This window comes from Ceratotherium simum, chromosome 18 (genome assembly GCF_057802395.1).
Source record: "Ceratotherium simum simum isolate JZ-2026a chromosome 18, ASM5780239v1, whole genome shotgun sequence".
NCBI classification, from domain to species: Eukaryota; Metazoa; Chordata; class Mammalia; order Perissodactyla; family Rhinocerotidae; genus Ceratotherium; species Ceratotherium simum.
The window spans coordinates 47,269,443-47,295,994 of NC_141917.1; the positions used below are offsets into that span (position 1 = coordinate 47,269,443).

The following is a 26,552-nucleotide window of genomic DNA, read 5'->3' on the forward strand; positions in this document are numbered from 1 at the left end:
TAGTAATATAGCAAGTTCCCAACCTACAAATTACTTGAATTCCAAAAATTCCGTGTAAGCAGCTTGTTTAAATTCAACACATTTTTTCATAGATATTGTGTTATAAATGGTAGTGCAGTTTCCAGAATAATTCACAAATCCCTTTTAATCCACATTTCATCTGAATTGCTGCACATTAGCAAAAGCACATATTGGTTAGCAATGGAATCAAGAGAGATTCAGATGAAGGAGAAAAAAGATGTATATATGTATCTCATATATATATACACACACACATACGAGAAAAAAATTTTTTTCACGTGGTTTTAACTCAGCTGAAAATTTTTTCATGTGGGTTTAATAATAAAAGGCAGAAAAAAAGGAGACCCCAAATTGTGCATTAGTCTTTCTGAAGGGCAAGGAAGCAGATGCCATTTTGAATTATTCCAATCCCTTTCCCAGCCAATAGGTGGTGCTATTGTCTCACAATAGTTAGGTTGCTCTATGGCACAAAGCAAAGGGAGGATGTAGGAGGTATATGCAAAGTGGTTTTAAACTGAGTTGTTAAAGGGAGGCAGAAAAAAGGAGGCAGCGTGAACCTGATTGTATGTGCGTGATGTTGACACATTAGGTTTTTGAAGCATAGGAGGTGACTGTATGAGTACATTTTCTTAAATTTCTGCGTGAAACCTTAGATATAATTCAAAGCACACCTTTCCTCGTCTATAACATTTTCTTTGAACTGTAGTTTACTCAGTTATAAAAATGAAGATTATTGTGGGAATTAAACAAGAAAATAAAAAGTGTCTAAGTACCATACACATAATTGTTGCTCAATATGATTCTGCTCATCTCCTGAGTCAGATAACATTGATTAATAAACTACATTAACATAATGTTATTGATATATTGCTAAATTAGACTAAATTATATGATCTCCAGACTTTGGAAGCTTATAAAAAAGTAGCAAGAAGTAGGAAAAAGTGTTGTTTTCTTATTACTAAGAATAAAGAATTTTTTACGTGCAATTATTTGATTCTTTTGTAGGTAAATATCCTGATATGTATTACCAGTACACCCTTGAGTAGAGGCAGTCTCCACTTTTATGTGCATAATATTCTTGGAGACACTAGTCTTAAAGTGGTATCGCAATTTTGCAGATCTTCACTATTTGTGACTGTAGTTTTTATCTTTGTGAACATCAATGAATAATAAGGAATAAGGGGGCTGGCCCCGTGGTGTAGAGGTTAAATGCGCGTGCTCCGCTGCTGGTGGCCTGGGTTGGGATCCCGGGGCGCGCACCGATGCACCGCTTGTCAGGCCATGCTGTGGTGGCATCCCACATAAAAGTGGAGGAACATGGGCATGGATGTTAGCCCAGGGCCACTCTTCCTCAGCAAAAAGAGGAGGATTGGCATGGATGTTAGCTCAGGGTTGATCTTCCTCACAAAAAAAATACATAAAAATAAGGAATAAGTAGGTAAAAATAACAGGATGAATGGTCTTTATTGCAACCTTGACAAGTAAAATGAGACCAACCTTCCCCTTTCATGCTATACTACAGCCTTCTTTTTGGTGAAATCACAGTTTATTAGCATGTCTTTCTACCAGTGAGCCGGAGAAGAGAATGAAGGTTAAATTCAGGTCTTCCAGTTTTATTTGTTATTAGCCAAGGTAAAGTTTTGTCGTAGACAAGGTTTAAACTAATGACTAAAATAATGGGATGCTCTAAATAAATTGCTCTTGCTGGAATTTTCTTTTCTGTCTTTCCTTCACTGCTTGTGATTGGCCTCAGTCTACCTCAGTCCCTTCTCCTTCACAGGAGCCTCTAGGTCTGAGGGGCTGAAGGAGGTATTGGGAATGCCTCTCCAGTGAAGGCCTGCTTCCTTGAGAACCTGTGAACTGAAGAGATGTTTTTTCCTCTTTGCTATTCAGACTTCTTTGTCTCTTCTAAGGACTTCCTTCTCCAAAGTGAGAGAATGATTTCTCATTGAACTTATCCTGTCTAAACACTGGAAGCAAGCCTTAAGTCAGGTTCTAGCCTTAAATCATAGGTCCACAAGTGAAGTAGGCCTTATATATCTCCTTGGGGTACAGAACTGCAGGAAGAATCCTACATTGTCTTACACCTGATTTGTGCCAGACTGATTAATAAACTATGTGAAAGGTAGGATAGGGAAAGAAGCAAAATATATGATGGTCTTTCTGCCATTCACAAGATCTTGATTTTGTTTAGGGAACCAGCGTATATTCATGGATGGATTTTGTAATCTCAAAAGTGCAATACTTGGTCTGAATCAGTGATTTTCACAGGGCTCCTTAGAGCCCTTCGGAGTATGAGGAGGTTGCTTCCATGGAAGGGGAGGGGAGAAAAGGTAAGTGGTACTCTGGGCCTCTCTTCAACCAGAGAAGCTCTGCTTTGGACAGTTTCATAAATTCAACCTCTATTGAAGGTATCTTTAAAGAAAAGAGTTTGAAAATTATTGATACCTCAACTACTTACCAATTGAGCCCAAATTTTAAACTCAGCAATCTGGTTCCCAATACTAGTATAGTTCCTTTTAAGCTGATGAATATCACATTTTATTAGATGATTATTTTGTCTCTTTCTATATCAGAATAGATTTCTATTCATTAGTGATAAGTAGTGTCTGATGGTTAAATAAATTAAATAGATTAATGAAGAGTATTAGTAATTTCATGGATTAATAAATATATATTTTAAAAATTGACTAATGCACCACAAAATGTACTCTATTTACTTTCACTATATTATTCATATTTAAAAGTATCATATATTCTGTGAATTAGTAACAGTAGCTAACAGTCATAGTCCTTGACTCTTTTATAATCTTTGATAAATGGTCAAGTACTGCTTGATTTTTATGAAACTGTTTGGATCTAGAAATCAATCAAATAATCAGGGCCGGCCCCGTGGCTTAGCAGTTGGGTGCGCGCGCTCCGCTGCTGGCGGCCCGGGTTCGGATCCCGGGTGCGCACAGACGCACCGCTTCTCTGGCCAGGCTGAGGCCGTGTCCTACGTACAGCAGCTGGAGGGATGTGCAGCTGTGACGTACAACTATCTACTGGGGCTTTGGGGGGGAAAATAAATAAATAAAATTATAAAAGTAATCAGCCATATCTTCTACATTTCAAATTTGCAAATAAAGTTTGAGCTAGGCCCAAGCTTTACAAATGGCATAATTTTATAATTCGCTAAATTCTAGTAATATTTGCCACCATTTTTTTATTAATTCCTTCAGTTTCTCTCTTTGCCTCTCTATTGACAGCCTTCAAGTTAGACTCTCAAAGTGAAAATCAAATCCTTAATTATATTGGTTTGTATCACACTATGAGTGTGTGCTAATTTTGAGAAGAGATGACAACATGAATTTAACCTTTGTTCTCCTCTCCAGCTCACTGGTAAAAAGACGTGCTAATAAATTGTGATTTCACCAAAAGGAAGGCTGTAGTATAGCATGAAAGGGGAAAGTTGAGCCCATTTTACTTGTCAAGGTTGCAATAAAGACCATTTATCCTGCTGTTTTTATCTACTTATTCCTTATTTTCCGTTGATGTTCAAAAAGATAAAAACTAAAGTCACAAATAGTGAAGATCTGCAAAATTGTGATACTACTTTAAGACTGGTGTCTCCAAGAATATCATGCACATAAAAGTAGAGACTGCCTCTACTCAAGGGTGTACTGGTAATGCATATCAGGATATCATTCCTTTTTATATTAAGGATATACCAGATTGGAATTTGCTTGCTTCAGTTAGTGACTGTTACTATAAAATGAAGATTTTTTTCAATCAGTCATAAATTTCCTCATTGTAAAATAGTCTTTTTAAAACCTGGAATTTCCATATGATATATCTTAAAGCCTACTTAATTTGGCTAAAAAAATTTTTATCTCCTCCTTTTTTTCCTTCCCTTTTTACGCATGTTTAAGACATTTTAACTTGTGTTATGATTCAGACATAGTCATAGCAGAATCACCTAATGTAAGTTTCTTGTGTTATTTTGTTAAATGCTCAAATTCTCAAATATAAGTATACTTTATACATTGGAGATAATTTAGCTTTACAAAGAATTGCAGAATGTATTAGGCGAATAAAGTACTTTCAAATACTGATTTCCTACACATCAATCAAAACCTGAAATGGCTGCTTCTCTTTCAGTTCTTCAGAGTGAACACATTATTATGTGGACTAGGTTGTCATGAGTCCATCATTTGAATTTTTCTTTTTAATGGTTATCTCTTTTTGAGGGTGGAAGGGCAAGTGTAATTACAGCTGCACTTTTTCCAAAGATTGAACATTCTTTGCAGTTTGGAAAATAAATGATTTTTTACATAACATTCAAGTATTTTTTCTTTATTTTTAAAAACATGGGCCGGCCCTGTGGCTTGGTGGTTAAGTGCGCGCGCTGCAATGCTGGTGGCCCGGGTTCGGATCCCGGGTGCGCATCGAGGCACCACTTCTCGGATCCCGGGTGCGCATCGAGGCACCACTTCTCCGTCCATCCTGGGGCCGAGTCCCACATGCAGCGGCTGGAGGGGTGTGCAGCTATGACATACAGCTATCTACTGGGGCTTTGGGGGGAAAAAATAAAATAAATAAAATCTTTAAAAAAAATAAATAAATAAATAAATAAAATAAAAACATAAGTATTTTCAATATTTGATTTCCACTGTAATGGAAAGGAAGTAAATGAAGTAAAATGCTAGACATTTCTAAGACTTATGTGCTTGATTTGGAAATGCAGAGAACCTATTTAACTTTTGACTATAAATCTTCCTAGATTAATGCAATAGACTATTCAATATATATTTGTTGGCAGAATAACATTTTTAGAACTTTAAATTTTGTTTGCATATAATATTACTATGGAGCTTAAAAAAATAAACAGTAAATAAGAGTTTATTGTCCATGTGGAAAGCAGAGACACAAATATGCAATAGGTTCATCTTTTTTTCTTAAATTGTGATATTCAGATACTTTCAGACTTAAATTTTACAAATTTTATTTATGGCTTTTAAAAAATTAATGAAGTCAGGCTTAAACAAAAGAATATTGGTGTGCTATGAACTTGCCGTAAAACGTTTACACTAATACAGGAAATAGGTCTCTTAGAATTTTTCTGCTGTCTTTCTGGATATAGTTTAAGACCTTTCCGCTTTTGGGTACTGAAAGGCTAAACCATACTATATCAGGCATTTCAGAATAACGAAGCATTTTGATATAATTTCGAATTTTCAAAGATAGAAGAGGCTGAGATTCTTTATCGGAAACCTGTAAGTATAGGGAAGCTAATAAGATTTTAGGTCATCCATTGAACTACTTGGCAGTGTAAAAAATTCTGAAAGCTTCTCTGGAAGGCCTCTTTAATTGCTTTAAACAAGTGTTACCTGCTGAGACCTGCTGAGATAGTATTCCATGCTCACATAAATATATGTAGAATATGTCAAATTATAGAATCATCACATGTTCAAGCAGGAATGCCTCATTTGATCACTATGGGAAAATAATAGTTTATGATAGTTATGAATAAAATGTTAGTTTTTAATTGGATATCTGTAATGATACCATATGCAAACTTTGTAAATGCTGATTTTAAAATCTTAAATGGAAAATGCTTACCGTTGGGAGTCAGAAAAATGATTAGGTTCAGATGCTGGTTGTACTACTTTAATTAGCTGTGTACATATGGATAAGCTAATCACTCTATGCCCCTTTTTCCTAATCTGTAAAAGATTGTTTTAAAGATGAGATAATAAATGGAAGACACCTAAACATTGCCTGGTATACAGCAGGCTCTTAATAAGTCGATGCGGCATCTGAGTAACTTCAGTCAAATTATGCTTTAAGTCATGTGTGAAAATGGTTTTCAGGGTAAGAATTCTTACTTTATTACTCTTAATTGATTTTTTTTAATTTACAATGCTTGAGAATAACAAGGTTTAAGGTCCCCATGTCTAACATATGTAGTATGGTTCTTGGCTTTCAATAGCCTTCACTTTCATATATTATACATTGATACTTCTAAGCCTCTTTTTGTTTACAAAATTCAGTATTTTTTACATCACCAGATGAACTGATTTAGAATTATCACCAGGTTGCACTGATCACTGCCACTAGGGTAAAGGGCCAGACACCAGTCAAACAGAAAGAGTCTTAGCTTGGCCACCCTACCTCCTTCACCACCATTCCTCCAAGCCAGGGACTCCTGTCAGGCATCAAAGGCCTGAATCTTGCTTATTTACAAGGGGATAGCTATCTCAGAGATTTGTCACCTCACTCAGTCCAACCTGTCTTTCCACCCCGAAGTCGTCTCCAAATTCCATTCATTGCTCCTTGTGGTGCCCCACCAGTGGGAAATATTGGGCTAAAAGTAGACAGCTGGTTGAAAACCCTCACAAGGATCACATCTGCTTGTGGGCACAACCAATATAGGCCTCCACCTTTGATTGGTACTGGTGGAAGAAAATCCCTTCTCCATTGTGATAAATATCTTCTGAGTTCTGAAGCTCCAAAATTTAAAGTTTCAAGACTGCCCAAGTATCGCCCTGGCCTGTGTGGTTGGATTAGGGAAGGAGTAGTGGCCTGCTGAAGGAGAGATGCCTAAGTCTGCTGTCTCATTCTTCAGGACCATAGGTGTCCCCGGCCTCAGAATGGTACCTGTCAAGGGTCTTACCCACCTACAGGGTCACTCAGACCCTAGGAAGGCAGTATTTCTAGGTACCAAATTAGAAATTTTATAATTTCTAACCCAATGATCCTTTCAATAGGTAAGTCTTGTCCAACTTTCAAATGTGTAAGAACACCCTATGTGCAGAGGAAAGGGAAATTATTTCCAAATATAAACAAAAGATAAAATCCCCTTCCATTAATGATTCTTACCAGAACCAGTCTTTATCATGGTGGTTCCAAAATGATATTCCAGCTCTGGCACTTGCTCCACATTTGCTATTCAGCACCATGGTAAGCAAGAGCCCTTTAGTCTCTCCATTTTATTTGTTTATCCATCTCTTTATCTCTATCTTTTAGTGGTTTGGCTTTATGGAGTCCTATTTTTTTTTCCAGTGGTGTATATAATACAAGCATTTTGGTCCTAAGATCCCTTTAAACTCTTCGCAGTTATTGAAAGAGCGTGGCTCATGAGATATGTATTAGTATTTATCATTATTGAAACTAAAACAGTTTTAAAGTGTTTATTAATTCATTTAAAAATAACACTAATAGGGGCTGGCCCAGTGGTGTACTGGTTAGGTTCGCACACTGTGCTTCAGCAGCCCAGAGTTCACAGGTTGGGATCCTGGGTGCAGACCTACACACCGCTCATCAAGCCATGCTGTGGCAGCATCCCACATACAAAATAGGGGCAGATTGGCACAGATGTTAGCTCAGGGACAATCTTTCTCCAGCAAAAAGAGGAAGATTGACAACAGATGTTAGCTTAGGGCCACTCTTCCTCACCAAAAAAAAAACTAATAAATTCATTACCTGTTTACATAAAGAATACATTTTTGCTCAGAAATGACTATACTCTCCAAAAGAGAAACATTTAGAGAAAAGAGTAGTATTGCTTTATGTTTTGCAAATCTCCCTAATGTCTGACTTAATAAAAGACAGCTGGATTTTTCATATCTGCTTCCTCATTCAGTATGTTGCTTTATCACATATCATGTAGCCTCTGGAAAACTTCGCTGTACATTCATGAAAGAATGAAAGTGAAAAAGGCAAATAACATCTTAGTATTATTATTAAAATAGTTTTGGCCTCACAGACCCCTTAAAAGGGTCACAGAGCTCTCCATCACACTTTGACAATTGCTGGTCTATAATTCCTTAATTATTTTGGTGCTTGGATTATCCCAGGTTTGGCCAGTGTCAGCCTCTTTAAGCTGGTTTTAAGTCCTTGTGACAGGGCCCTATTATTATTATTTTTGTTTGTTTGTTTTGAGAACTCTCTTACTTTCTGGCGTAGCAAGATGTTCCAGGCTCATCTTGAACCCACCCTGCTCTAGTCCTGGAATCAGCCATTTCTCTGAGGATTCCTGGTTTCTTTTGGTGCATGATGGCATAGAGACAAGGATTTGGCCTCTAGGAGTTCTTATTGCTCTTAAGGTCTTTGCTTCCAGGCTCTTTCTGCAAATAGAACTAGGAAAATATATGCATGTATACATGTTCATATACATACACATGTATACATGAAAATGCATAAATGCAAATACAAATATATATCTATCTTAATTATCATGAGTAAGGGCCATCTCCAATTTCAGTCTGTTCCATATTATTCTTTTTTGCCTTTCCCATTGCATATTTACGTGTCCTTCCACAGTGAGAACGCTGGCTTCCAGTAACATTAACATATTTACTTATTTGCTAAATCCTGTAAAACATGTAAAATAGTTTCACAATTGCTTCACCCACACCACTATGGAAAACAAACATATACTACAAACAGCTCAGAATGTGTTTGCAGTTCTCTTCCTGCCCAAGACTGAGGATATATAGTCAAATACTGTGCTCATAAGTTACCTGGCATAGTTCTTTCTTTTCTTTTCCCCTTCAGTGTGGTTACATTAGTTTGAAATAAAGTTGGGTTTGTTTCAGTTTGCTTTCATTTTCTATTTTTCCTTTCACATTCATGTTGATTTAATTTTATTTTTTGAATATATAGAACATTAACATGCTTTCAAACTTATTCAAAAGTGTATACTCAGACAAGTGCTACTCCATTCCATATCATTTCCACCTGGTTAACTAATGACCCTTCCCCCTTGTAGGTAACTATCTTCGTTGTTTTCTGATTTATCTTCCTGTGTTTCTTTTTGTAACAATAAGCAATGATATGTATGTAATACTATAATAATCTATAGAAGCAATTATATATATATATATATAATTATTTCCTCTTCTTTCTTATGGTATTATAATATATAGTCATGCGCCACATAACGACATTTTGATCAACCACAGACCGCGTGTACGATGGTGGTCCCATAAGATTAGTACCATATAGCCTAGGTGTATAGTAGCCTATACCATCCAGGTTTGTGTAAGTACGCTCTATGATGTTTGCACAATGATGAAATTGCCTAAGGACACATTTCTCAGAATGTATCCCCGTCATTAAGTGACACTGTATGTTCTTTATGTATATATTCTTTTGTACTTTGGTATTTTTTACTTCAGTATCTTCTGGAAATCTCACTTTGTAGGGATCTTCATTCTGTTTCACAGCTGGGTAGTACTCCGTTGCTGTTTTTTTTATTCAACCAACCTCCTATGCTTGGCTATTTAAATAGTTTCCAATGTTTTGCAATTGCAAATAATACTGTAATGAATACTCTTGTGCGTATGTATTTTTGTGTTGTTGGAAGTATGTCTTCAAGGTAAATTCTGAGAAATGAGATTGCTGGGGCAAAGGGTAGGATTGTCTTTATAATGAATTTTTCTCATAGGTGGTAACAAGTATTTTATTTAAAAATATTTAGGATGTCAAAATGAAACCATAAGAGAAGGAAGGAACATGGCAGAATGAGAAAGATTTTTAAATTAGGAAACAGAAGGATTAAAAAATTCAACTACATTATTTTAAAAATTCTAAAAGGCAAAAAAAATATTATAAATAAAGCTGAAAAGACCAACTTTAAAAAACTATTTCCAATTCATATCAATGACAGTCATTCTTAAATATATAAACTTCTTAAATATATAAAGAACTCCTACAAATCATTAAGTAAAAGGCCAACAACGAATAGAAAAATGGTCAAAGGACGTGAACAGATAATTCACAGAAAAAGAATTGTAAAGTCTCTTAAAATTAAGTGATGCTAACCTTGTTCACAAAAAGAAAAATTAAAATTACAGCAAGTTACTATTTTTAAGCTACATATGGCAAAGATCAAAGGGTAAGTAAGGATATAGGAGAAAATATGCTTTCACCCACTCTTTGTGGGAGTTAAATTGGTGCAACCTTTATGAGGGTAACTTGGAAATAGCTATCAAAATTACAAATGCACATTCCATTTGACCTAGCAATTCTCCTTAGCTCATGGATATATTTGTACTTATTTGAAAAGACATACATATAAGGTTATTCATTGCAGCATTGTAACATCAGAAGATTGGGAACAATCTAAGTATCCATCAATACAGAATTGGTTTAAAAAATTATGATACACCCATTCTGTGTACTATTCATGTTTACTAAAAATTATGACACAGATCTTTTTCTACTCATGTGTAAAAATCTCCAAGGTAGGTTGTTAAGGGGGAAAAATGCAAAATACAAAACAGTATGATTGGTATCTTAGTCTGCTCAGGCTGCTATAACAAATTACTATAGACTGAGTGGCTTAGACAACAAACATTTATTTGTCACAGTTGTGGAGGCTGGAAAGTCCAAGATCAAAGTTCTGGCAGATCTGATGTCTAGTGAGGACCTGCTTCCTGGCTTGTAGATGGCTGTATTCTTCTTGTATCATCACATGGTGGAGAGCAGAGAGCTCTCTGGGGTCTGTTTTATAAGGGCACTAATCTCATTCATGTGGGCTCCACCCTCATGACCTAATCACTTTCCAAAGGTCCCTGCCACCTAATAGCATCACACTAGGGATTAGGATTTCAACATATGCATTTTGGGGGGACACAACATTCAGTCTGTAACAGTCAATATGCTACCATTTGTGTCCTAAAAAGAAAAATTTTCCTACAAACAGATTTGCTTGTACATCTATAAGCTATCTCTAGGAGATTACTTCAGAGATTGATCATCATGTTTGGCACCAGAGAAGATAACTGAATGGCCAAGAAACAGAAATGGGAGGGAGACTTTCACACTTGGGCTCATATAGCCTATTCAAAAAATAAATGAATTTTAAATTCTTAGGGAAAATACCACAAGACTGACCATAAAATCTACATCCTGAAAATTGTGCTTAAAATATCAACAAGTCCCAGGTGTTTGATCAATTCTTTGTCTCTCAATAAGGCATACTCCGGTTATTCTCTTGCAGAAACTTGATCTGAGAGTAGAGAATATCTGGGCTTTCTCCTTCTACCAGTGGTGCTTGGTATCTTTAATGAACCCTTTTTCTCTGGAAGGTAACTCCCTGTTAACTTCAGAGAATTCCACAAGGAATTTTTCCTCTCCCCAGTATTGCTTCGTCTTTCTTCTTCTAGGTCAGAAATAAAAAAGATGAGGGTGGGAGGGAAGGCCAGAAGACTTTTTCCCATGATGGGTTTTTGTCTCTCAGAAGAGAGAACTCCTTTGGTGACCAGGATATGAAATGGATCGCTGCACTTCACCTCTTCCTTTCCTGATCTTGAAGTTGTGCCTTAATTTGTAAACTTACTTTGCATGGCATACCTGATACTTAATCGGCATAAATTTTCCTTTAATTTTTTTTAACTTGCTTTATTGCTTATTTTTAAAGAGGCAAGCTCTTTTATTTTTCTCTTTACATTTAAAACACAATTGAACAAAAGAAATGTTATTATGCACACTTATACAGGAGTTTCCTTCCTCAGAATGTCAGAACATGTTTGGAAACTGAATATTAATCTTTTTAAGTTATAGAATAACAACGTGAGAAACTTCATATTTTCTGAGTAGGGGGAAAAGGGTCAGATGTATTACTTTAATCCTATAAATATGTATATATGTAAGTGTGTATTTATAATCTATATATTGATAAAAGACTAAAAGGAAATTCAGTAAAGTTTAATAATATGATTTTTTGGGTAATGAGGTTATGGATGATTTTTATTTCTTCTTTTACTTTTCTGTAATATCCAGATTTTCTTCAGTGAATGTTTATTGAAAGTTAAATGATTATTAGAATTGTCATGTTAAATGAGTTTTCTACATTCCAGAAATACCCTAATGAAAGGCAGTGGTTTTTCTTTTTTGGAGAGAAAGACTTGATGTTTTAATCTTCTGGGAAATGGCAGTTACTTTTGCTTTTAGCTTAGCCCTTGTACTTTACTAACTGACATGTGGTGTACTTACAGATCTGACATTTGTAGATGTCTTCAAGTCTGGCAACATAGGTTAGTGAGTTAGTGTCTAGGGTCTGGAGTTAGAAGACCTGTGTTCAAGTCCAGACTCCTGTTGGCTAGCGTGTGACCTGAAGTAAATGTGTTAAGTTCTCTTACGCCTATCTCTTTATTTATAAAATGAAGTAATAATAGTACATCATAGAATTGTCAAGTTTAAATGAAATCACCCATACAGAGTTACAACTTTTTTCAATGTCTGGCATATGGTAAATATGCCATAAATTTTAGCAATTTTTTTTCTTCTAGTCACCCCTGGAATTCTAGAATTCTAGGACCTCTGCCCTCTTCTTTAAAATCTAACATAAGATTGTTGTACATAACATAAGATTTTATGAAATGAGGGCAAGCACAATCCAAGCAAGACTTTGATATTTATCAGCCATTTCCCATCTACAGGAATTTCTTACTAGTTATGTTGGTTCCTATGCCCTGTATCACCATATGTGTTGCTGGGCCTCTCTGTATAGACCAGTGTGGTTTCCCAAGTGGAGTCTGCAAGATAACTTCAGGTGGTACAAAGACAACCTGTTAAATTTTTAAGATATTATCTATTTTATGTATGTTTGAACAAAAAATATTAATAGTATAGTAATACTATTAAATATTAATAGTATAATAAGTCAGTGATTTCATGGGTGTTTTTTAGGGCAAGGTAAAAGTGAATATTGAAGAAAGAAGCAAGCCAAATTAAGGAAGAGTATTAAGGATATAATACTATAAGATGCGACAAAAACTGCGAAGCTAGTACTTGCATGACTGAAGTTTAGGGCTCTCTGCTCTAGATCCTCCCTTTCATATCTGTGTCCAGGATTCCCATACTTTATCCCAGAAGCTCGATAGAACAGATGAAATCTGTCTTTTACCTAAATCTATCATATACCCAATACCTGGGGATCTTGTCTTTTTTCCTTTTTTTAACTAAATGGGTTCTAAACAAAGGAATTTCTAAACAAAATTAGAAACAAAATTTCTAAACAAAGGAATAGGAAATCCTCTCCTCCTAGGCAGCTAGCTTTAAAATTTTTTAAGTTTGGGAAATAATATTGTTACTTCTACAGTCTTTAAGTTCATATACCATTAGCCATTATGATCTACCTGAATTCCAACTTTTGAGTGTTTTAATTAAATCTGATGTTGTTTAATATTAAGTAAAACACCTATGCATTGTTTTACTTGATAATACTCATTGAGTACATGACTGTCAATTGTTTATTGTTGTATTAGGACTTATTAAACCTATACATAGATTAAATGTTCTTGTTATTAAGTTAATTTTTAAATGTAAATTAGACCGTAAAATTTTGACACTTGAACAGGTACTTAAATTTGTTCTATTTACCAGGATGGAGTATTTTTTGCTATGAGAAGTAGGATTGCCTTTACAACTACTGTATGAAAGCATATTAGTATGAGTAAGTGTACAGTTTTTGCATAATTTCTTACTCAGTGGGAGGCATAAATTTCATTCCCAATTCATAAAAATTGTACAAGTAGGATTTATTCCAAAGAATGGAGTAGTTTTGTGTTTTTTTTTAATTTTATTTATTTTTTCCCCCAAAGCCCCAGTAGATGGTTGTATGTCATAGCTGCACTTCCTTCTAGTTGCTGTATGTGGGACGTGGCCTCAGCATAGCCGGAGAAGCGGTGCATCGGTGCGCGCCCGGGATCCGAACCCGGGCCGCCAGCAGCGGAGCGCCATGCACGTAACCGCTAAGCCACGGGGCCGGCCCTGGAGTAGTTTTAAAACAATTTATTTGGGGAATAAAAACTTATATCTGATTACAAAGAATTTATTCAATAAACTAATGGCCTTATTTCATATTTCTAAAGATGTGTACCATCTATTTATAAACAAAGGTTTTTTTTCAGCAGTTATCAAGGAATTAGTTAAAGGCATACCTTGGAGATATTATGGGTTCAGTTCCAGACCACTGCAGTAAAGCGAATATTGCAATAAAGTGAGTCACACAAATTTTTTGGTTTCCCAGTGCATGTAAAAGTTATGTTTACGATATACTGTAGTCTGTTAAGTGTGTAATAGCATTATGTCTCAAAAAAAACAACGTACATACCTTAATTAAAAAATACTTTATTGCTAAAAAATGCTAACTATCACCTGAGCCTTCAGCAAGTCCTAATCTTTTTGTTGGTGGAGGTTCTTGTAAAAAATGCAGTTTTTGCGAAATGTAATAAAACAAAGCGCAATAAAATGAGGAATGCCTAACTCATGAATTACTCTTCCTATCTTTCCATATATATGCAAATAAGTATGACTTTTGATTTTTAAAAATTTTAGGAGACCGTAAATGAAATTCATAGACTTAAGGATAGGAATAAAAAGTTAAATTTTGTGTCACAACGTATAGATATACCTGTAATATATATGCATTTAGCGGGGTGCTACTGGGAATGGTAGACCTCTCTATCCCCTCCCCATGTGCTAAATTTTGTTGATGTACATTTAAAAGCTTATAGAACATACACAACTTTCAGAAGCCCATTTGTTAGCATTTCATATTTTAGATGATAGTTTTCCTTTCTGTACTTGTTATTCTAAAAGAACATACATCTTTTTTTTTTTTTTTTTAAAGATTCCATTTATTTTATTTTCTCCCCCCAAAGCCCCAGTGGATAGTTGTATGTCGTAGCTGCACATCCTTCCAGTTGCTGTATGTGGGACTCGGCCTCAGGATGAACGGAGAAGCGGTGCCTTGATGCGCACCCGGGATCCGAACCTGGGCCACCAGCATCGCAGCGCGCGCACTTAACCACCAAGCCACAGGGCCGGCCCAGAACATACATCTTGGTATTTAGATAAGAACTACATGAAGACACAGCTATTTTGACTCTTTCAAACATTTTGAAAATTGTCATGTAAACATACTTTAGTATATGCTAAATTTATGGTAACTTATTCTGATGTGTTTATATATGTGATTATAAATAGCATTTTAGTAAAAATGTAGGTACATATATTGAGCCTCTGCTGTGAGAGTAATGCAGCTGTCATTGTTATAGGCTCCTTTTATCCTGACCCTTGTCCCTACAACCTAGGGACTTTACTACTAATCCTTTTCCCTACTGTAAATTTATTGGATAAGATAAGCAAACCAGTTATAACAGTTGGGAAACCTCCATATTAGGATTAAATCAACCTGATTAAATGAGATATAATGAAATGCAGAGATTCCCTGGTTCCATACTTCAGAGTTATTGGCCATTGATGGCTTGTCTATGAAATCCCAGCCTTTCACTTACTATTACTAAGGCAGAGGAAATAAAACTAGCCGCTCACTCTTCTTGGGCTACACTTTTGTGGATTCCTTTCTCCTGTACAGTAACTCTCAGGAATTTCCTTGTCTGCAAATGAAAGAATTTTTAGTTAGTAGAATTTCAGGTAGTGTAGGAAAGAGATTTGCAGGCAACAAGGTCAGTTTCTTTTTGTCACTCAGTCTATTTAGCATAATGTAAGGTTGGCCCAAGAGTGTGGAGAGAAAGTGGTGTTTTGTAAGGCCCAGATTTCTTTCCCTGACTGGTCTGATCATTGTTAAGCCGTGCTCCTCTCCTCATTACTCACCACTGTCTTCTCTGTTTCAGCTAACATTCCATGGAGTAGGCAGGCACACATTATCTATGGGGAAGTAGAAAGCTTACCTGGTTTCCCCAGGCTAAAGGTTCAATGTCAAAGGAACATCTTTTGAAACCACCATTTTGACAAAGCTGCTTTGAAGGATATAATCAAGGCTTTCTGAAAAAAGAAAATAGCAAATAGTTTTGTGCCTTCTTTATGAACTTAAAATACCCACTAATCAACTTTTTATTACTGAGTAGTGTAAGCAACAGTCATTCTGATTCCATCCTTGACCCCTCTCCACCTTTTTCTTTGCTGCTGTCTCTGCTTTCACATTTTCTGCATTGCTACCATCCTGCTCCAGAGGTTGATCTCACACCTGAAGCACCATACCCCAAACTCGCCAGTTTTTGTCCCTTTTCATTTAGATTCCCTTGACAGGGAGTCACTCAGATGGGCCACAGAATTCAATCTATGGCTTGGTTCCCCTGGATTTGCTAGTGTACTTTGGGGGGGGTGGGCAGCAGGGTCTTGTGATCCATTACATACTTGTACTTCGTAAGGGCCATGGATAGCTATTGCCTTGGGCAGTAGCAGCAGCCATTGGCACCTCTAATATATATACCTGCAGAGTGTGAAGGAGTTGAACACTCTTTTGATTATTAAAATGTTTTTCTTTTTGTTAGCCATTAGTGCCGTACAGAGTAATTAGTTCTTTTTCTCTATTATTCTATCAAAATTAATTTTGCATACTATGGTAGGAAATTTAAAATTTCTGCAGTACAGAAATTGCTTTTTCTAACATACCTAATTCTAACTAGAGTGTTATTTTTCCTGTTAATGCTTTTACCGTATGAGGAGGTGTGCAATATCAAAAGAGAAAATATTACTTGTAGTAACTACTGTGTCATGGGTTCATTTAAAAATGTAATAATCACTTTTGTCTTATAGGACAAACTATTCGAGAGAAAAGAATTGTGGAAGCAGCAAATAAAAGAGAAGTAGACTATGAAGTAGGGGATATCCCAACAGAATGGGAAGGTGAGTTTCTGCTTTTAGTAGTATCTTCTGGAAGGCAAATTGTTTAACTATGTACAAAATCAATGAGAGCATATATAATTACATGTTTATTCTCCAGAGACTTTTTGAAGAAATACAGAATATAAACTGGCAACTTCTAGGAGGAGTAATTGAGCTTTCTTATTTTAACAGACTTTGCAGTGTTATAAAGCTACATTTGCAATTCTCAAATAATGCTTGTACCTTCTTATAATGAGCCTATTTTATCATTTTTTCCCAATAATAGTATAGAATTAAAATGTTTTTAGAAATAAAAAAAACAAGTCATAAATAAGCAAATAGGTAATGACTAATTTTTCAGCCTTTTCAGAGAATTAGAATGAAGTTCTAATGCTTTTTATGGCTCCGTCCTGATCTAGTAATTCAGCCTAAGTATCCCGTGGGGCATACCCTTAAAACAAATGTATCAACCAAACACTGAAACTAAAATTATTTTTACAGTGTTACACGTCAATTAAGTGTAAAAAATAAGAACTCCATACCATGAAAAAGTAAATTAAAATATAAACAAACACACAAAGCACTGTATATAGGAAAGGAAAGAGAAAACAACTTTTGAAATAAATAATGTCAACACCAAATGAATCTAAAGTATTTTCAGGTCCACATGAATATTATATTTGTCAGTTATTAGTAGCAGGTACCCACAAGCTGCATATTCTCTCACAATATGTATTAGACAGTGTGCCCTTTTCATTCATTTATTTACTGAACATCCATTGAAGACCTCTGCATTCATGGAGCTTACATTCTGGAGTGCGAGAGTGGATGGGAGAAAGACAATAAACCAGATAAATAATTTAACTGTATGGTATGTTAATGGCCACAGAAAATAAAGCAGGGAAAAGGAATAGGGAGTGTTGGGGAGGGTTTTGCAGTTTTAAATGGTGTTCGGAAAAGGCCTTGCTGAGAAGATGACTTTCAAATAAAAGCAGAAGCAGCAGCTGGCCATGCAGGTAACTACCAGAGGAGTGTTCCTGGAGAGCAAGTGCAAAAGCCCTGAGGCAGGCACATGCTCAAGTGTTTCAGGAATAGCAAGGAAGCCAGTGTGTCTTGAACAGAGCCAGAGGGAAAGTAACAGGATATGAGGTTAGGAAAGTAACAGGGTGCTCAATCTTATAGGGCCGTGTAGGCCATTGTAAGGACTCCGGCTTTTACTCTGGCTGAGATTGGAAGCCGCTGGAAGGTTTTGAAAAAAGTAGTCATATGCCTTGAGTTAGATTTAACAGGATCACTCTGGCTGCTGCATTGTAAAGATACTGAGGGGGGCATAGGCAAAATATGGAGACAGAAGGCTTTGTAATAATTCAAGCCAGGGATAATTGTGACTTGGCCCAGAGTAACAGTGGACGTGGAAAGAAGTAGTTGCATTCTGGATCTATTTTAAAAGTAGAGCCGATGGGATTGCTGACAGATTGAATGTGGGATGTGAGAGAAAGAGAGCAGTCAGTGATGACTTTTAAACTTTTTGGCCTCACCTGGAAAAATGGAGTTGCTGTTGACTGAGAGGGGCAAGCCTCTGGGAGGAGCAAATTTGGGGGGAAAGTGAGGTCGATTTTGGAAAAGTTAAGTTTGAAATGCCTATTAGACATCCAAGTAGAGAGATTAAGTTGTATATAAGCCAAGAATTTAGTGGAAAGGTTTGGACTGGAGATAAAATTTGGAGTTGCCAGCAAATAAATGGTATTTAGAGCTGGGAGACTAGATGAGATCATAAAGGGAATGAGTGTAAATAGAAAATGAGAAGTTCAAAGACTGACCCCTAGGCTACTCCAAGGTTTAGAGACAATGAAGACAAAAAAGGAGCAGCCAGAAAAGTAGGCAAGGAAAAGAAAAGTGTCATGTGCTGAAAGCCAAATGTGGAGGAGGAAGAAGTGATCGACCATGTCAAATGAGGAGTGAGAATTAACTCTTTGCATTAAGAACAGTAAGTCAGTGATCTTAATAGAAATAGTTATGTAGAGTGTTAGGAACAAAACTGGTAGAAAAAAGAATGGCAAGAGAGAATGAGTATAGGCAATGCATATGAGGAGTTTATCTATAAAAGAAAAGAGAAGATTTAGGTAGTACCTGGAAAGGAAGTGGAAGCAAGCGAGGAATTTTATGTTTTGTTTTGTTTTAAAGACAGGAGAAGTAACTGAGTTTTGTAATAGTGATGGGAAAGATCTAGTCAAAAAGGAAGCATTAATGATTCGAGAGAGAGGACATCCTTGAGAAGGCAAGGTGGGACAGGATCTTGGACACATGGGGAAGAGCTGGCCTTTGACAAGAGCATGGAAAGTTCATCAGTAGCAATAGCAGAAAAGTAGAGTGTATGGACATAGATGCAGGTAGATAGGTGGATGTGGTGGTGAGAACTTGTGTAAATTCCCTTTTGATTCCTCCAAATGAAGCACTGAGAGGTTAAATAACTTCCTAAGTACAAACAGCAGCTACAGCCAAGACTTAAACCCAAATTATCTGTCTCCACAGTCTTTACTCTATTTTTTTTTTTTTTAAAGATTTTATTTATTTATTTTTCCCCCCCAAAGCCCCAGTAGATAGTTGTATGTCATAGCTGCACATCCTTCTAGTTGCTGTATGTGGGACTCGGCCTCAGGATGGACGGAGAAGTGGTGCCTCGATGCGCACCCGGGATCCGAACCCGGGCCACCAGCATCACAGCGCACGCACTTAACCACCAACCCACAGGGCCGGCCCCACAGTCTTTACTCTTAATATTAGATTATATTGCCTACCTCATCAGTAACCTGGCTAACTCCTACTTATCCTTCAAGTTTGAGAGTAGACATTGATTCCTTTGGAAGTCTTTTCTGACCCAACCCCTCACCCCCTAGTGCTAAATGGGATGTTCCCTTTTTTTTGTTTTTCATCTCACTTTGTGCCTCCCTCAAAACATAACACTTAGCAAACTGTAGGATAGTCCCTGTTTATTTATCTACCTGCTTTCCCTAGACTTGAAGATATTTTAGGGTAGGGTCTTTTCCTCGTTCGTCATTGTATTCTCAGGGCCTAGCTTAACACTTAAAATAAGTGCAAGTTCAATCAATATTTGTTGAGTAAATGCATTTTAAATTGAAAAGTACATAAGGAAGAGACCTTTTGGGGACTTTGCTGACTTGCTGAAAATAGGCTATTTTAAAAGAGAGACATGGAACAACACACCAGAGCATTTTCTTCCAAACTTATAGAACACTCAGACAAAGATTTACCTATGGGAGATAGTGTAGTACTAGCTACTGAACAATCTTATAAAGTCTCAGTGAACTTTTTAAGTTTAATCCATGGCATGATTTGTAATCCTTTATGTATAGAGCCTCCCAATAGTTGTATCTCTATAATTCAGGTGACATTTTATCTTCCATTTTTGTTCCTTTTTTGTTGTTTTTGGTAAGTTTAAGCTTATTTAGTGTTAACAATAATAGCATTATTGGTGAAAACGCTAAAATATATGCAAAGTAGAATATAGTGGGAAGAGACAGAACGGCCTTGCTCCAGTATTTCTTTTTCAGGGAAGGTTAAGCTTTACTTATCACATGTACTCATTAAAATGTAAGACTAAAACTTCAGTATAAAATCAGGTAAAAATTACTTTTTAGATACATTAGCCATACGTGTCTATCATTAACACAGTTAATTACTAATGAACATCTCAGTATAAAATGTCATATGCACTTTTATTGCTTTAGTATTATTAACAACTGTTTAATATGTTTTTCTCAGACCACAGGAACTCCCCACCAAGAATTTTAAAAATAAGTTTCATAAAATAATGGACAGGCATGATACTATCCTTGTCCCAGCATCGGAAGACCTAGGTTACGTTCAGGTCCTGCAGTGGCCATTTACTACCTTGGCCATTTTGGGAAAATCGATTTACCTCTCTGTTTTTCATCTAAAATTAAAAGGCTGGGTTCAGTATCCTTAAGGCTCTGTATATCTCTAATGTTCTGTGATTAGATGACTTTAGAAGTGTCTCTAATCAACATATGCTCCAACCCAGAGTCTCTGGACATTCTGTTCAACCAGATTGCTTGGCTGAGAATTGATGGTGATATCCTTCATCAGATGATAGGATAGATACATGTATTGGTTATTTATTGCTACATAACAAATTACCCCAAAAATTAGAGGCCTAAAACAACAAACATTTATTATCTCACAGTTTCCATTGGTCAGGAATCTAGGCATGGCTTAGGTGGGTCTCCTGGCTCAGGGTCTCTCACAAGGCTGCAGTTAAGTTGTTGGCCTGGGCTGCAGGCATCTCAAGGCTCTTCTCAGGGATCATCCACTTTGAGACTCATTCACCATGGCTATTGTCAGGCCATAGAAGATTTACTTCCAAGCTCACTCAAATGGCTATTGCCTAGCTTTAGATCCTTCCTGGCTATTTGACTGAGAGCCTCAGTTCCTATATAACTGTAGCTTTGTATGTCTGGATATCAGGGACTGTTAGTGCTCCAAGTTCGTTATTTTTTTTCAAAGTTGTTTTAGCTATCCTAGGTCCTTTGCATTTTCATAGCGTTTTTAGAAGCATCTTGTTAATTTCTACAGAAATGCCTTCTGGAACTTTGATTGGGATTATGTTGAATCTATAGATCACTTTGCAAAGAACTGACATATTAACAATAAGGATCTTCTGACCCCTGGACATTGTGTATCTCTTCATTTAATTTAGGCCTTCTTTAATTTCTCTCATCAAAGTTTGTAGTTTTTATTGTACAGATATTGGACATCTTTTAAGTATTTCATATTTTTGATGCTATTGTAAATGATGTTTTTTGAATTTTAATTTCTGTTTGTTGCTATTGTATTAATATGCAGTAAGTTTTTGTACATTGATCTTGTATCCTGTGACTTTGCGAAACTCAGTTATTAATTATACTAGCTTTTTTGTCAATTCCATCAGATTTTCTTTTTTTTTTTTTTAAGATTTTATTTTTATTTATCCCCCCCCCCCCCAAGCCCCAGTAGATAGTTGTATGTCGTAGTTGCACATCCTTCTAGTTGCTGTATGTGGGACGCGGTCTCAGCATGGCCGGAGAAGCGGTGCGTCGGTGCGCCCCCAGGATCCGAACCCGGGCCGCCAGCAGCGGAGCGTGCACACTTAACCGCCAAGCCACGGGGCCGGCCCCACCATCAGATTTTCTACATAGAAGATCATGTTATCTGTGAATAAAGATATTTTACTTCTTTGTTTCTAACCTGGATGCCTTTAATTTTTTTTAATCTTGCCTAGCACCTCCAGTATACTGTTGAATACAAGAGGTAAGAATGGACATTCTTGCCTTGTTCCTGATGTATTACTCATTGATTGGGTTATTTACAATTTTGTTTAGAATTTTTACATCTGTGTTCTAGAGAGATACTGGTTAGTAATTCTTTTTTTCTTGTAATGTTTTTGCTTAGTTTTAGTGTTAGGGTAATGCTCATCTCATGAAATGAGTTTGGACATATTCCTCCAATATTCTGTAAGAGTTTGTGTAGAGTTAATATTACTTCTTTAAATATTTGGTAGACTTTACCAGTGAAGCTATCTGGGCCTGGAGTTTTAACTAAAAATTGAATTTCTGTATTAAATTTAGGATATTCAGGTTATCTGTTTCTTCTTGAGTGACCTTTGGTAGGTTGTGTCTTTTAAAGAATCTGTTTCATCTAAATTTCCAAATTTTTTGGCATAAAACTGACTGTAATATTCCCTTATTATCCTTTTTTTTTTTTTCATGAGGAAGATTAGCTCTGAGCTAACATCCATTGCCAGTCCTCCTCTTTTTCCTGAGGAAGATTGGCCCTAGGCTAACATCCGTGCCCATCTTCCTCTACTTTATATGTGATGCCGCCACAGCATGGCCTGACAAGTGATGCATCGGTCCGCGCCTGGGATCCGAACCCACAAGCACCAGGCTGCCGAAGTGGAGCATGCGAACTTAACTACTACACCACCAGGCTGGCCCCCGTTATTATCCTTCTAATATCTTGAGAATCTGTAGTGATGTTACCTCTCTTATTCCTAGTTGTTATGGCTGAATTATGTCCCCCCAAATTCTATGTTGAAATCTTAACCCCCAGAACCTCAGACTGTATTTAGAGACAGGCCCTTTAAAGAGGTAATTCAGTTAAAATGAGGTTGTTAGCATGGGTCTTTATTCAGTATGACTGGTGTCCTTATAAGAAGAGGAGATTAGGACACAGACGTGTACAGAGGGAAGACCATGTGAAGACAGGGAGAAGACGGCCATCTACAAGCTGAGGAATCAGGCCTCAGAAGAAGCCAACCTTGCCAACACCTTGATCTCAGACTTCTAGCTTCCAGAATTGTGAAAAAATAAATTTCTGTTGTTTAAACCACTCAGTCTGCGGTATTTTGATATGGTAGCCCTAACAAACTAATATGTTAGTATTGAGTATTGTTTATGATTCAGTTTTCTTTCCTTTTGTTGCTTATCAGCTATATGTCTTTGTTTTGTTATTTTAGTGGTTGCTTTAGGTTTGATAGACTACATCTTCAACATATCAGTCTTTCTTTATATGATCATTCCACTTCATATAGAGTACAAGAACCTTACAAAAGTATACCATCATTTTTTCCTTCTAGCATTTCTATTATTATTGTCATATATTTTAGTCCTACGTGTTACAAACTACACACTACATCATTATTTTTATTTAAACAGTGAACTTGAGAGATTTAATTAATAAGGAAAATATGACATATTTATCTGTATTGTTACCATTTCTAATGCTCTTTATTCCTTTCTGTAGATCAAGATTTCCATCTGGGATGATTTCCTTCAGTCTCTAAGGCTTCCTTTAACATTTCTTTAAGTGTGAGTCTGCTGGTGTTGAATTCTTTTGGGTTTTATATGTCTGAAATATATTTTTAAAGATATTTTAAAAATATTTCTCTGGGTATAGTATTCTAGATTAATAGTTTTTTTCCTTTCAGTAGTTTAAAGATATTCTACCTTACATGGTTTCTGTGAGACATCTGTTGTTATGCTTGTCTTTATCCCTCTCAATGTAATGTGTATTTTTTCCTCTGGCTGTTTTAGAGTTGTTTTTTTTAACTGGTTTTGGGCAGTTTGATTATGATGTAGTCTCTTGTGTTTGACGTTTCTTAGACCTGTGAATTTCTGATTTCCATCAAATTTAGAAACATTTTGGCCGTTATTCTTCAAATATTTTTTTCTGTGTTCCTTTCTGTCCTCTCTTTTGGGGACTCCATTCTCCATTTTAGGCTGCTTGAAGTTCTTACAGCTCACAGATGCTCTGTTCATTTGTGGAGACTTGTTTCTCTTTGAGTTTCATTTTGTATAGTTTCTCTTGCTGTATCTTCACGTTCACTAATCTTTTCTTTTACAATGTCAAATTCCTGTTCATCCCTCCAAAGTATTTTTCATTTTAGACTTTGTAGTTTTCATGTCTACAAGTTTGATATGGGTCTGTTTTGTATCTTCCAGGTCTCTACTTAACATGTTCAGTCTTCCCTCTAGCTTTTTGAACATATGGAGTGCAGTTATAATGGTTTTAATGTTCTTGTCTGCTAATTCTACCATCTGTGTCTGTTTTCACTTGGTTTTGGTTAGTTGATTTTTTTCTCCTCGGTATGGGAAGTATTTTCCTGCTTCTTTGTCTCCTTGGCAATTTCTGATTGGATGTCAGACATTTTGAATTTTTGCCCAGTTGGATACTGGATATTTTTGTATTCCTCTATATATTCTTGTATTCCTCTATATAACTGTGTCTCAGAACACACTTCTGAGACACAGTTAAGTTACTTGGAAACAGTGTGATGTTTCCAGGGCTTGCTTTTAAGATTTGTTAGGTGGGACTAGGGTAGAATTTATTCTAGGACTAGTAATTCTTCACTATTGGTACAAGTCATGTCTGAGTACTCTACTCTGCCCTGTGACTCATGAGGTTTTCCACTCTGGGTGCTGGGAATTGACTTTACTCTTCCTCCTGTGTACCTGAGTACTATTCCTTCTGATCCTTTTGAGTGGTTCTCTTCCTGGCCTCAGGAGTTCCTGGTTAGTTCTCTGCTGAATACTTGATAGGGGCCTTCTGCTAATCTCTAGAGTTTGCTCTCTGTGTAGCTGTCTTCTGTCTGGTAGGCTGTCCAGTGAATTTGAGTCATCTTGGTCTCCCTAGACTGCCAGCTCCATCTCCATAGCTTAGGTAGTATGGTGGGTTTTGGCTGGATCTTCGCTCTGTGCCACAGCCTAGAAACTCTCAAAGCAGTAAGCTGAGGCAATTGTAAGGGTAACCTTTGTTTGTTTAACATTCTCAGGGACCACTGTATTCGTTACTCGATGTCCACTCTCTTGGAAATTGTCATTTCATATAATTTGTCCCTGTTGCTCCATCTTGGCTGAAAGCAGAAGGCAACTTTGTTTCACTTAGCTTTATTGAGATTCATTTGTGTGCTTGCGTGAATCAGTAGTTTATTCCTATTTATTGCTGAGTAGAATTCTATAATGTTGATCTACCAGTTTGTTTATCCATTCACGAGCTGAAAGACATTTAGGTAATTTATACTTTATAGCAATTGTAAGTGGAGCCACAATATAAATTCACGTGCATATTCAGGTACAAATTGATGAACATAAATTTTCATTTGTTTCAGATAAATACCTTGAGGTGGGATTTCTAGGTCATATGGTAAGAATAGATTTGACTTAAACTGCCAAACTGTTTTACAGCATGACTGTACCATTTAGCATTCCCATTAGTAGTGTATGAGAGTTACAGTTGCTTTTCACCTTCACTAGCCCTCGGTGTTGTCAGTGTCGTTGGATTTGAGCCATTCTAATAGGTGTGTTGTAGTGTCTTATTGTGGTTTTAATTTTTATTTCTCTAATGACTAATGATACTGATCATCTTTTTCATGACCTTATTTGTCATCTGTATATCTTCTTTGGTGCAATATCTCTTCTTATCTTTTTGCTCAGATATATTTTATTTGGTTGGGTTTTTTCCCTAATTGTTTAGTTTTGAAAATTCCTTGTATATCCTCGATACAAGTCCTTTAGCATATATATGTCATTTGCAAATATTTTTTTCCCAGTCTGTGGCTTGTCTTTTCATTATCTTGATATTGCCTCTTGAAGAGCACAGATTCTTAATTTTAATGAAGTCCAATTTATCATTTTTTCTTTTATGTATCATGCTTTTGGTGTTGTATGTAAGAAATTTTTGCCTAACTCAAGGTCATGAATATTTTCTCCTGTGATTTTTTTCTAGAAGTTTTATAGTTTGGGGTTTTATATTTATGTCAGTGGTCTATTTTGAATTAATTTTTGTATATGCTGTGGCTATCAGTCAATTTCATTTTTTATATGGATATCCAATTTTTCCAGCACTATTTTTTATTGTGTTAAAATATACATAGCGGGCCGGCCCTGTGGCTTGGTGGTTAAGTGCGCGCGCTGCGATGCTGGTGGCCCGGGTTCGGATCCCGGGTGCGCATCGAGGCACCACTTCTCCGTTCATCCTGAGGCCGAGTCCCACATACAGCAACTAGAAGGATGTGCAGCTACGACACACAACTATCCACTGGGGCTTTGGGGGGAAAAATAAAATAAATAAAATCTTAAAAAATAAAAAAATAAAATAAATAAAATAAAATAAAATATACATAGCATAAAATTTACCATCTTATCCATTTTAAGTATACAGTTCAGTGGGATTAAATATATTCACAGTGTTGTGCAGCCATCACCACAATCCATCCCCATGACTCTTTTCATCTTGTAAAACTGAAACTCTATACCTCTTAAACAATAACTCCCCATTCTTCCCTCCTCCCAGCTCCTGGCAATCGTTGTTATACTTCCTGCTTTTATGAT

At 36.4% G+C, this 26,552-nt stretch overlaps 1 protein-coding gene across 3 annotated transcripts in view; it reads left to right on the forward strand.

Moving 5' to 3' along the window:
* The window catches only part of NDUFAF2 (NADH:ubiquinone oxidoreductase complex assembly factor 2), a 164,178-nt gene that overhangs the window by 75,763 nt on the left and 61,863 nt on the right, over positions 1 to 26,552 (forward strand). For all 3 annotated transcript variants that reach the window (XM_087443307.1, XM_087443308.1, XM_004422858.3), the window contains exon 2: positions 16,576 to 16,665. In XM_087443307.1, coding sequence (XP_087299433.1) covers positions 16,576 to 16,665 — 90 coding nt within the window. The remainder of the gene's footprint in view (positions 1 to 16,575; positions 16,666 to 26,552) is intronic.